This window comes from Pseudorasbora parva, chromosome 19, assembly GCF_024679245.1.
Source record: "Pseudorasbora parva isolate DD20220531a chromosome 19, ASM2467924v1, whole genome shotgun sequence".
Classification (NCBI taxonomy): Eukaryota; Metazoa; Chordata; class Actinopteri; order Cypriniformes; family Gobionidae; genus Pseudorasbora; species Pseudorasbora parva.
The window spans coordinates 27,754,091-27,767,187 of NC_090190.1; the positions used below are offsets into that span (position 1 = coordinate 27,754,091).

The window sequence follows — 13,097 nt, forward strand, 5'->3', positions numbered from 1 at the left end:
GCATTAGCATAGCGTTAGCATCTGCCCGTACATTGCGACGGAATCTGTTCCGGTCAAAGTTCGCACGTCGAGTGGACAAATTATCGCGAGAACGTGATCACTTCCTCTTTGCGCGGAACCAGCGAACAAGATGGTGAGTACGAAATGAAATCCTCAAGATTTTACATGAAATCTGATAACATCGCACGTATTCGTGTGCTTATGTTAGTACAGATTTAACATTTAATGTTTTTTGTGCATATAGAATCGATATAAATAAATATTTTAGGCTTCCATTATAGAGTTAACGTTAAAGTGAGTGATTAGAAAGTCCGTGTTCAGTCCGCGCCGGTTTAAGTCTACAAAACAGATTACATTGTATTATCACAGTATTCTGAAAGTTTATGCAGAAATTTAGTAATTTATACTTTTATTTTGTTTGTTTAGTTTAAACCAATGAGAGAAGCTTAAGTATATATGTCTAGCCAGTGAGCTAACGTTAGCTGGACAGTTCGTGCTACTTGCTTCAAATTAATTAAATTTGACACTTGTTTTTAAAATAAGTTTGTGATTTGTCTGTTTTCTTGTAGTCGCTCGTCATTCCAGAGAAGTTCCAGCACATTCTTCGTGTTCTCAACACGAACATTGACGGAAGACGCAAAATCGCATTTGCCATCACTGCCATCAAGGTGAGTGATTAAAACTAATAGCGTTTCGGTTTGTAATGCCTGTGAAGTTAAAGTTTTCAAACCTGCATGCTGTACATTTACTCCACAGGGTGTTGGAAGACGATATGCCCATGTGGTCCTGAGGAAAGCTGATATAGATCTGAGCAAGCGGGCTGGAGAACTCACTGAGGATGAGGTGGGTTTGTCTTTTTTTTTTTTCCTTAAGTACAAAACTTATTATAAACTAGTATAATAAATAGTGATTTTGGTCAATAATGATTACAATTATTGGTGGGTGATATGATCAAAGTTCTAGTAATACTAGGTTAAAGGGATAGTTTACAAAAAAATTGGCCTATGATTTACTCACCCTCAAGTCATAGGTGTATGACGTTCTTCTTTCAGACAAATATAATCAGTTATATTAATAAAGTTTTGGCTCTTTCAAGCATTATTATGGCGTTGACTTTATGTAGGTTTGCACAATTATTCAAATTATTAAAGGGGTACTTCAGCGCTGGGAAGATTAATCTGTATTTAAACTGGGTCATCAATGTAGTAGAAATGTGAATTTTTTTTTTTTTGTTTGTTTAAATTGGTGCCTTCTAGACTAAGAAACGACAGAAGCTGTGTCTCATTTCGTTAAATTTCAAAGGCTGCGTCCTCCGGAGGACACGTCCGGTGTAGGATGCAGTATACGGAGCGTCCTTAATCAGAATTAAACAAGATGTCCTTCCTAGGACACACAGGCAGGAAGTATCACGTTGCTATGCCAACACGTTCAGCCTAATTGCGCTCTCACGCCAGTTTATATGAATGAAAATTATTTATAACTTAAAAATTACTATGAAATGTTTTTTGTCTTGACAGTAATGTACTGTTCTAAACGTTTAAAAAGAGCTAAAGCGTTGTAATCCTGTTAACCACAACTATCTGTTTAAGGAAATGGAGCTTAAAAAATAAAAACAAGCTTGAACTTACATTTTAAACACCACACCTACGCTTGCATGTATATCTGGCAGTGGTTTCAGTGGGGTTTTTTTTCATATAATATAAAAAGATTTATATGACGAAGTGTTAACGGCGACGCAAAGAATTGTGGGTTATCTCCATTCGCGAAGGCTACACCTCATGCACACTCCGAAATCCTGTGAAAGAAGGACGGATTTGGAGTGTCCTGCTCACTTTTTTGAAATGAGACGGCCTTATGACGGATGCAGCCTTTAAATGCGACCTCCGGAGGACGCAGCCTTCTGAAATGAGACACAGCAAGAAAATGTATTTTTATGGTGTACTACTAGGTTATAGAGAGATGGTCAAATTGATTTAGCTATCATATCAAGAGGATTTAGTATATCCAACTTGTGTAATAAAATGTATTTTTAGGGTAGGCCTACTTTTATTATTAAACTGCTATTTTGTTTAGTTTGCCTGCAACAATTTCTTAATTCTTTAATGCATAACTGACATGCTGCATAAAATATTTGATTAGTTTACTCATTAAATTAGTTGAGTCCACTAACCTTTGCCACTGTCGCTTTTGACTTGCTTAGTTAGGTATTCTAAATACTGTTATTTTACTGATCTGCTCTCATTTATCAAACTTGCGTAGAAACGTGCGTATATGTTGGCGTAAGATTATGCTTGCACTCCTCTCACCGCCTGACTTATGAAGCTGCTCTGCAATACTTGCCCTTGATAAATGCAGCGGCTGAAAACGATCGTCATTAGAATAACACGCCCCTCTATATTCAAGTCTCTGCCTCCCCCACGCCCTCATTTTACGCCATGGACACACAGAAGACGGCAAAGAAGCGAAACTTCTCCAACATGGAGATCGGGTGCGTCTCAATCATCTTACTAGTCCACTCGGGGTCTGACTCCCCGATCAGTGCCCTGACTAGTGGACTAGTAAAATTATTGAGTTGGGATGATTGCCCAACAAGACCATAACCAGGGAAGTGGAAAAAAATGTAATTGTTTTATTTGAGAGTAAGAGTGGGATTAAAGGCACCCAAAAAAAAAACAAATATGGACCCAAATTACGAGTAGCCTAATATTAATAGTGTGGAGGTTGAGAAGCGCACTCCAGCAGTTTAAAGCTGTTTGGATGATAAATTAGGCCTACCTATCACAATGCATTATTTTACAGCACATGTTTTGAAACAATTAGCATTTAATTTCGTTAATGTATTGGTGTGTACGATATGGTGATGTGGAGTAGCCTACCATTCATTCACATTAATAATTGCATGACAATTAAGATTCTTTTTATTATTTTTATTACCGTATTTTATAAGCTGGACTAGTAAGTCGCTCCGGAGTATGTCGCATCAGTCAAACGCGTAGAGCGCATTCTCACAGCTATATGTTTATTCTTGTCAGTCAGTATGAATTAAATTTGATATATAAGTAATGACGCTTATTGTTATTTAGAAGAAGAATGCCGTTATTATTTATTTTGTTATTATTTAAAAGAATGTCATTTTTATTATTTTGTCAGTCTGAATTATTCAGTCCCAGTCCATGCGCAGCTGCCGCATAGGCTCGCAACTGGAGGAATACATGCCTCAAATGCTTTGGTATAGTCACACAAATTAAACATTGAAGTCTGTTGCACAACAATAAACATCGACGTTTATAATTACTATGTTGTTGTTTTTTACAGTGGGTTATATATTCACCGTGGGTTTGGGTGTACGCTGGAAATTTGGTGTACGCACTTTTGATAAATGAGGGCCATTGACACTATATGATAATTAAAGAGCTGGATAGCATCACTGTTTTCTCCAGAGCAGCTGTACAGCCAAATCAAACTCTATTGCGTTATTTTTCTGTTAACACTGAAGCTGCTTTGAAAAAATCGGCATTGTAAAAAGTGCTATATAAATAAAAGTAATCTGACTTGACTATACAAACATAGAAGAAAATTCAATGCAACTGAGGGGACCAAGCGAAACAACATAATTATGCATTTCGGCTCAGCTAGCTACGTCGGACATTATCCACACTGCAAACGGCAAATTTTTTAATGTCTACTTTATTTGTATAATAGTTCTACCTAATAACATATTAGACAGGTCTGTTAAACAGCTAATGAAGATGTAAGTGCTGTGACCATTTTACCTCAGATTAAATTCTGGTATTATTAAGTTTTAAGGCACAGTCCTGCAGTGTGGCTTCGGTCATATCAAAAACAAAAAGGAGTGCAGAACCTGATGTTATTAGTTGCAAGAACAACAAACCACTTGCTCTACAAAGATTTTTTATTATTTTATAACTCCAGATGAGTCCTGCAGAGTGCATCCTTTTTAAACAAGTTTTTAACTGCTGTGCAGTCTGAAATTGACAACTGAGATCCTGCTGTTACATGGCTTACAGCTGGGTCATGTTTGTACAGTCTGACAAGTAACATTCGCACCCCACTTAAGCCAATGGAGAATGTTCTATTTGGTACAGTTGACGTTGCTTTGTTTGTGATGTATCCAAATACAGTTTAAAATTTAGTTGTATGGTCAAGACTATATCAGTTACTTATATACAGGGTTTTCATGGGTCTTAAGTCTTAATTTGACCCTCTACAATTTAAGGCTTTAATTTCTTAAATTGGTGCAGGAAGTCTTAAATTCAATATCATGCCATTAAATTAGGGCCCCAGGATTGTGTACGGAATTGCAAAATACATTCACAAAATAAATTTGAGGGGCAACTGAAATAATTTTAGAAGCCTGTTTAAAACGTCAATTAAAAAATAATTGAAATTGGAATCGCCAAAACACTCTTGAGTTTAAACAATAGCTTATATATCCTACACCATCTCGTACACTATGCAGAACGTACCGACAGTAACAAAAATATGCTGTTAATGAAAGTGCTCGTCTGTGGCATTCATTCACACAGACATGCAGGATTCATGTGTAAATTGTTTTGCAGGTAAATTTTCACAGACACTAGTCTATATTGTTTTTATTATAATTGTTTTTGGATTTAAAGTATGTCCTTAAGCCATGCAGCCATTTATTTCAAAACAATTAAGTTAAAATTGTCATTTGAAAAACATAAACAGTAAATTTTACATTCACTGACTCAAACACAGTTGTTAATTTTGTTAACTGTGCTGCTTTAAGCATAGGGATGCACAGTATCTTTAATAAACATTCTTTTTCTTTTTACTGATGCGTTCTGTGTGACTGCAAATAACACATTTGTAACCAAACCAATTTGCTTTATTCGGTGAACAGGTTGAGAGGGTGGTGACCATTATGCAGAACCCTCGCCAGTACAAAATCCCAGACTGGTTCCTGAACAGACAGAAGGACATTAAAGATGGGAAATACAGTCAGGTATGAGGGTTGGGTGTTTGTTTGTTTGTTTTTTTTATAGGGTTGTCGGTGCAAATCTGGTTGTTAAATCAGATCTTTAAAAAAAAAAAAAAAAAAAAAAAATTCTAACACAACCCATGAATAATGAGTGATAGTCTTTGAGCTATATCATACCCTTCAGACCAGGGATATGCCAGAACAGTGGTGCTCCAGGACCAAAGGTGGTGATAAGCTTTTAGCCAACTAGTCATGTTTAATAATTGTTCTACGTTAGAGAAATACTAAACCATGAAAACGGGCCTTTTGAATAATAAGTGCACAAAGCTTTTCACAGGGCACTGACTGTGGTACTGATTTAGCTTCCAATGCTCTAAATAAACATTTGGATATGTGCCTAACAATAGTGCTCATTTATCTAGGAAAATTTTACTTTATTACTTAATTTTACTATTACTTGCATGTTTCAAATAAGCCACGTTTAAGTTTGATGAATGATTGAAGTAGTTTCCTGCCTGACATGCTGTCATTAGCACATGGATCAGCCATATTAAAATCATATTGCTATTTTATTTCACAAATAAGTGCTTTTACTTAAGTAACTAGAATATATATATATTTTTAAATGTTGTTGTGGTGTTCCCAAGGTCCTCGCTAACGGTCTGGACAACAAACTGAGAGAAGATCTGGAGAGGCTGAAGAAGATCAGGGCTCACCGTGGCCTCCGTCACTTCTGGGGGTGAGTTTCCCTGCAAATGCTTAATCAATAACTAATTGATGTCGTTGATTTGTTTATAACAAAGAATGGAGGAAATTATTTTTGTTACCAGAAAGTCGTAAGACTTGTTAGAATAGTCTTGAATTATGTTGGACCTTAATGCCATCAGGTCCAGTGATAAAATTTGGCACTGGGTGCATTTGGATTTTATTTTTTGGACTATTAAGGGTCATATTTTTAATGGTGAACTCAAATATAATGTTCAAAATCTGTATGGCCAATCATTTAATGTGATTTTTGTTTTACTTAATTTATTTCTTATTTCTTATCTTTTTTTCTTTAGTCTGCGTGTCCGTGGTCAGCACACAAAGACTACTGGTCGTCGTGGTCGTACTGTGGGTGTGTCCAAGAAGAAGTAGACTCAAAATAAAACTGAACTGTTCAGCCATTCAGTGTCTTGGTCTCTATTTTCAGCAAAATGTGATTCGATGCTAAAATTTGCATGACACTTTTTTATTTTTATAACATGGATGATCATGCTAAATAAATAAAAAATACAGTGTTCAATTCCCTACCCAGATACCCTCTGCAAGGAGAGAGTGAATTTATGAATTGTGCAGAATCTATGTCCCTGGAATATTAGTACAGCTATGATCTGTTAATTCTCCATAGGACAATATCTCAATTATTTTAATTGTTATTCCAAACCTCTATTTCTTCTGATGAACACCATAAAATCTATTTTGAAAATGTTGGTATTGGTAATGAAAGTCAATGGGGTCCCATAGACTGATCACTGACATTCTTTAAAATATTGTGTTCAGCAGAGGAAAGAAATTCATGAAGGTTTGGAACAATTTGTGAGTAAATACATTTTTAGGTAAACTACCTTTATGAGGATGTCTGATTAAGTTCAACAGTGATGTCAAAGTAAGTATAAATATTGATATACAAGTATAAAAAATATATTTTTTTATTGATTGGGGGAAATGAGATCTCATTTTAGCCACTACATCAATTTATCATGAATTCTGAAAAAATGTTACTAAAAACATTGTGAAGGGGTACGTTCCCATTATTGATTGGAGATTTTTGTTGGTCATTTTAAACGGGCAGCACTGGGCTAAAAACCTGAATAGAACATAAGTAAGGAGTTTACCATTAGGATTGTCAGTAGATTTAAATAATTGATTTGTCTAATTATCTGTTATGTTACTGCATTCACTTCCATTTAAAACTGATTTATATTATTAGTTCAATTTGATTATTGTAAACCATCATCTGCTGTGTTAAATCCTGTCCAATGTGCTGCAAAGGCTTTGTTCAGACTGCAAGCCAATCAGATTGTTTTCCTCAAATTGGATCTTTTCACTGTCCACGCTGTTAACTGCATGTAATCAAATAAGATTTGTGTCCAGACATAATGTGTGCATGGACTGCTTTGATAATGATAAAGGTGTACCCACATTTCTGACGAGCACGGAAGTGGAACAGCTTGTCTTTTTTCAACCCAAGAGGCAGGGGAAAAGCAGAAAGCAGTACATAATTTGTTGGATAAGCATATAAATCATGAAAGAATTATAGGAATAAATGAATTAGTATAAATGAACAAAAAACAAATGAAACCATACAAATGTGTGGCCACACTCTTGGGTTACACACATACAGGTTGCTACCAAGAATCCTCTGATCCTTTCATATAGACTCTTGCCAGAGGTAATTTCTCTCATAAACATTTATACATACATTATTTCACTAGTATAAGCTGATACTATAACATGCCACCATACAACAACTGCAAATTACTAGAATATAGGGTCTGTCCTAATACCCACACTCACAGTCTTTGCGCTTGACCACTTGTCTACTTGCATGATGTATTGCGTGGGTATTTAAGTGGGTGTGAAAACCACAAGTGTGTAGAACTATGATTACCTGATGTGACATAATATAGAAAATATATGTTTATATATCTACATAGAGTAAAAATGCCAATATTTACAAAGTTGTATTTACATTTTAGATTTCATGTTTAACATCAGATACAATTGTGATGCAATATTAAAGAGTTCTAGTGTGAATTCAGTTGAGCTTTGGCATTTTTCAGACCTTGGAAAGTTGCACACTTTCTTCCTGTTGCATGCGCACACTCAAGTCAAGTGTCCAAGACCAGAAGTGTAGCTATCGGGACAAACCTTTAGTTTCTACAAATGTATGTTTATTGCCTTGTCTGTGGTAATTGTTTTGCTATTGTACATAAGAAAAAAATGGTCTCGGGGACCTTCCACCATTGCACATTTTAGATGTTTACCTCTTCAACTCGTTAGTACACAACCCAAAATGAGTGCGTTCGATAAGAAAACCATCCAAAATGTGCAGTGGTGGACGGTCCCCATGACAGGTTTGAGTAGCACTGGTCTAGACTGGTTCATTCATCTGTGCAGGAGGAAGTTGGTAATCTTGATGGACTGTCTTTAAACTCAAAAGTTACAGTCAATCTTGTGCATCTCAGAAAGAGATTGTTATTCTCCTTTAGGTTAAAGATGATTTTCCATGGCTTTCGTCCATCTGTCCCAATTGAGGGGTCTGATTCTGCTGCTGCTTCTGGTCTTGTGTAGGAGCGTAGAAGAGCTCCAGAGGCTTACAGACCTTCCAATACTTCTCATTCACCAGCTCCAATGTCAAAGAGCCATTAAGTGTCTGAAAGACAGAAATGACAAAAGATAAGACAAGCCAAATTGATTTTTGTTGACAGAGTACTGATGGCAGCATGACTCACAGAGTACTGTCCTCCTGCTGTGCTGATGTAGATTGTAAACTGTTTTTCACTGACATCCTGCAAAGTACTACTGCCACCAGCTCCCGGCTCTCCCTCTATGTTTCTGTTTGCCTGCGTGTCACTCTGACTGTCCTCCAGAGCAATGCGGAGAGCCAGGTATTTGGAGAGGTGATCTACTGTAGCGTTGGCTGTGGTTTTGACATATCTGCGAGCAGAAAGGAGAATGTAGCACCCAAGATGTTCATTACCATAATTACATTTCCATCCAAAAAGCTTTAGGAGTAACCACTTAAAAAAGACAACTGTTTAGAAGACAAAGACAATCTGCATTGATAGACAGCTCTCTGAAAAATCTGATTGGTCAGTTATTCCCCAACAATGACAATTGAAACATCGTATAATGACAGTCATCTGGGTATTTGAGACAAATGAATGGACACCCTCTCTCGTTTCAGTCAAACTCAGCTGCTGCCATCTTGCACATTATTTATTGAAAATATTTACTGTTAAATGAAACCGGTGGACTTCAGTATTAATAGTTGGCCGACCTTAATATTGTTGAAGTGTTCAGTCTTGTTGCTAGAACAATTGTTTTGTACACTGTGATGGATTATAAGATCATAAACAGGAATGATTTTAAAGTTTAAATCAATATTTCACGTCCCTATAATGATATTTGATTCATGTGATGAAAAGCTGTGTAATAAGTGAGACGACTGTACATTTTCCTTTAAATGTCCATCTTGTTTGAACTTGTTTGTTCATCTAGACTCAAAGCTGCTTGCTAGGAACATTTTTCTCTGCAGAAGCTTCGAGTTTAATAAGTGAATAAAATATAAAATCTGACAGAAAAATGGCCCATTTCACGAATTTTCCTAATACCTTGTCTGACTGTACTGTTGGTTGTTGACCAGCAGGGGATGTGGGCAAAATATAAGCTCAATTTCTGAGCCTGGCAGTTGTCCAGGAGGTGTTCGACTCTCTCCAAAAGCCTCAGGTCCAGAATCATCAGACATTTGCTGCTTTTTATTACGACTCGGTCCGGCCTCTGGAGCGTAGCTTGCTGGGGCAGAGGTATGGTGTGAAGGGGCAGAGTCATGTGAGACGTGTGAACGAGTGTCGCCATTGTCCTCACCACCGCTGAAGGTAGCGTTTTCACTCTCTGGATGCAGTTTACGGACACGCTGAGCTCTAAAAAAAATATATATATATACGTCACTGTTAGCCAATGTGTAAGATTTGTTACTCATTTCACATATAAAAATAAAATATCTTAAAGGGATAGTTCACCCAAAAATTAAAATACCCCCATGATTTACCCTCAAGCAATCCTAGGTGTATATGGCATTCTTCTTTCAGACGAATACACTTTATTGGGCTTCAAATTTTGGGCTGCCATTCACTTGCCATTATAATGTTTGGAAGATCCAGGACATATTTTAATGCAACTCCGATCGTATTGGTCTTAAAGGGATAGTTCAACCAAAAATGACAATTTGATGTTTATCTGCTTACCCCCAGGGCATCCAAGCTGTAGGTGTGTTTTTTTCTTTAGTACAACACAAATTAAGATTTTTAACTCCAACCGTTGCTCATATAATATATCCTTTTAAAGAGTAATGTCATATACACCTAGAATAGCTTGAGAGTGAGTAAACCATGGGGTAATATGATAATATTATTTTATTTAACCTGAGATGGGGAGATACCAGCCAAAAGGGGTAGTCTACAATTAGACAATTAGTAGTCTACAAAACTTTCGCCCTATATGCCGAGTCTTCAGATGCCAGAACCATTGAAGTTTGACGTTAAATTAACATTCAACCTGTTATAGAAATGTTGTTATAGAAAACTGTTTTAGAAAGTGCTTCAGGTGAGGTTGAGTAAATAATGACAGAAGTGTCATTTTTGAGGGCACTATTTCTTTAAATGGACATGCACTCCTAAGCTCTGTGGTGACCTGTGTCTGGCCTGCATGCGCAGTCCCTGCTCGATGCTGCTGCTGAGTGCCTCTTTGTTGTGCAGACGGCTGAGCTGCTCCAGTACTTTGTCTTGATGGGCCTCATATTCATCACGACTAGGGTACATCTTTGATATCAGGGCATCAAAATTTGGGTCTGCACGTAGAGAACGCTTGGACACAAGCTTCTTCCTGCAGGTTGGACATTCCTTATTTCTACAGCGGAAAACAACAAAAGGGCACAACTGAGCAAGAAATATCTGATTGGATATTAACTGGAAGCACCTACTTCCAACCCAAATACAAAGTGTAAAAGTAAAAGCAGTCGATCAGAAGTTTTGGTCTTACCCTGATCGGAGCGCGGTGACGATGCACTCGGAGCAGAAACGATGCAGACACTCTTTGGTGGTCATGGTGTTTTTCAGCATGTCCAGACAGATGGGACACATAAGCTCACTGTGGAGGCTTCTGGGCGACACAGCAATCTCTGTGCTGTCCATGATCGCCTCCTGAAACAATCCATATATCAGGGGAATTTACTACATAAATATATTAAAATCCTACTTCTATAAATCTAAAAATGAAAAGTGTGCATGTCAAATTCTGATTTATCTCCTTGTCCCAGAAAAGGATGGGAGCAGCAGGATGAAAGGACCAGCGGGATTGTCTGTGAAATCTGGGGCCAGTTGCATAAACATAGCCAATAAAGATCGAGTATGCCAATATCAGTTAGTCAAGGGGCAGTCAATCTTACTTTTCGGTATCAAATTAGCCTAATCCACATTTTTATATAGCTCATAAATGTTCTTTATGAATGATATAAATGATGACTAACATAAAACTACTCTTACATGTTTATGGAAAATGTAACTTACAGTGGTTTATGTAAATGGCCCGTTTATTAAATCGCCATTATTTTGTTTGTTGCTGTTATTGACACAGAAACTGACCGGCTGTAGTCAAGAGTCAGAAACGTAGGCGTGAGCGTAAATTTCACATCTCTGAGCACATTTGAGGCAACATTAACTGATGGAGCATGGGATTATATGCCTAAATTTATATGCCTAAAACTGGCAACATGCAGCAACTGTGAATATTAACAGGCTTTAAACGACATTCATAAGGGTTAATCTCAAGTGGCCCAACGGAAGTTCTCTGACCATTTTTTAAATTTCCATTTTTTCCTCAAAGTATTGGTTTTGCAAAACCATACTTACCTTATGTATCCCCTAAAACAATGGGTGGACACTTCTCATTATAAAATTGCCCTAAAAGTGGATCTCTGAGAACCCTTGATAATTACTTAAATTATATCCCTGGTTTATTTCCAGGTTTAAACTATTAAAGACTAAAGTGCATGTGTGAACAGTTTTAACATAAAGCAATTTGCACTGACATATCCTAACTGTACCCATGTTTTGTTTTTGTTTTATTTTTGTCTCAAGATGCACACCAGTAATGTGGATTTTTTTTTTTTTTTTTTTTTCTAAGGCACGTTTCTAAAAGCCTAATCTAAGACCTGTCTCTGAAGCCAGGCGAGTGTTTTAACCAATAACTAATTTAACTTCCATGTATTGGTAGCCTTTATGTAATAAAAAAAACTAAAGAAAAGAAAAAACGGATTTTATAAATTTCTCCAAACCAACAAGAAACTAAAAACAGAGTCCATTTTGGTTTCCAAGTTGATATTTGAATTTGAACAAGTGAGCGTGTACCTGTGGCGTTCGGTGGAGTTCATATAGACTCAGTTCCCATGTCTTACTCAGAGTCTGAACACTCACTGGATTCGCCATCATCACTGACAACTGAAGCAGAACACAGTTTACACCCACGAACCATGCAAACGTCATCAGCTTTTACTGACAGTTTAATCTGAACAGAATCATTAAAACGGATCATTTTAGAAATATTAAGCAAATGAAATGTAACCCGTTTGAAACAATATATGCACACATAGTACAAACTTCCCAGACTGGTTCGATGAAACAATACCACGGTACTGAATGATACCAATATTGGTATTTACATGATGCCCCATTGAACAGTACTGAAAAAAAACACTACCACGGTACCACCTTAGAAGCATAGTAACACTATAGTAGTTTTTTGTACTTTATGGTAATTTAATCTACAGTCAGTGATGAAGAGCTGACGAAAACTGAGATTGAAAGCATAAAAGTTCACTCACTCACTCTCAAACGTTTCTGTCTGCAGGCAAGAGTGTCATCTGCTGCTGAACTTTTTCAGCACACTCGAGAAAAACCTCCTAATTTTCTAAAATCCTAATACCGGATGTTGTTATCTTCGGAGTCACATCTCACTTCCTGCCCAATGCCCTCTGGAGGCAAAGTACAGTACTTGTGCGCATTTGCAGAATTCTCTAATTAAAAGCTGAAGGAATTTCACCTTCTGTAAATCCTTCTCTACCTCTTTACGTTGATTTTTGTCATTCTGTAAATCCATTGACTCTCTTAATTTAAAATGTATATAGAAAAATATAGTGGAACTCGTCAGCAGAAACTAATACATCCATACAAAGGTAGGTTTGAATGTCTTAGATTTTTTACATTGGACCAGGTTTTATATACATGAAAGGTATCGTACATTTAAATAACAAGAAAGCAAATTTCCATGTATATATATATATATATATATATATATATATATATATATA

General features: G+C 36.7%; 2 protein-coding genes across 3 annotated transcripts; one reads left to right on the forward strand and one right to left on the reverse strand.

The window, feature by feature from the left end:
• Positions 1-74: 74 nt before the first annotated feature.
• Positions 75-6,132, forward strand: rps18 (ribosomal protein S18). Its single transcript, XM_067425202.1, has 6 exons — positions 75-133; positions 570-668; positions 757-843; positions 4,889-4,990; positions 5,614-5,705; positions 6,028-6,132. The coding sequence occupies exons 1-6, from the start codon at positions 131-133 to the stop codon at positions 6,101-6,103; spliced, it is 459 nt and encodes a 152-aa protein (XP_067281303.1). The 5' UTR covers positions 75-130; the 3' UTR covers positions 6,104-6,132.
• Positions 6,133-7,112: 980 nt separating this feature from the next.
• LOC137047413 (E3 ubiquitin-protein ligase RING2-A-like) lies at positions 7,113-12,753 on the reverse strand. Of its 2 annotated transcripts, none has more exons than XM_067425042.1 (7): positions 12,616-12,753; positions 12,139-12,228; positions 10,772-10,932; positions 10,424-10,639; positions 9,346-9,654; positions 8,464-8,668; positions 7,113-8,384 (listed from the first exon to the last, which is right to left on the reverse strand). In XM_067425042.1, the coding sequence occupies exons 2-7, from the start codon at positions 12,217-12,219 to the stop codon at positions 8,217-8,219; spliced, it is 1,140 nt and encodes a 379-aa protein (XP_067281143.1). In that variant the 5' UTR covers positions 12,220-12,228; positions 12,616-12,753; the 3' UTR covers positions 7,113-8,216. The 2 variants fall into 2 exon arrangements, with proteins under 2 accessions (XP_067281143.1, XP_067281144.1); XM_067425043.1 differs by having other exon boundaries at positions 12,612-12,750.
• Between the last annotated feature and the right edge of the window lie 344 nt (positions 12,754-13,097).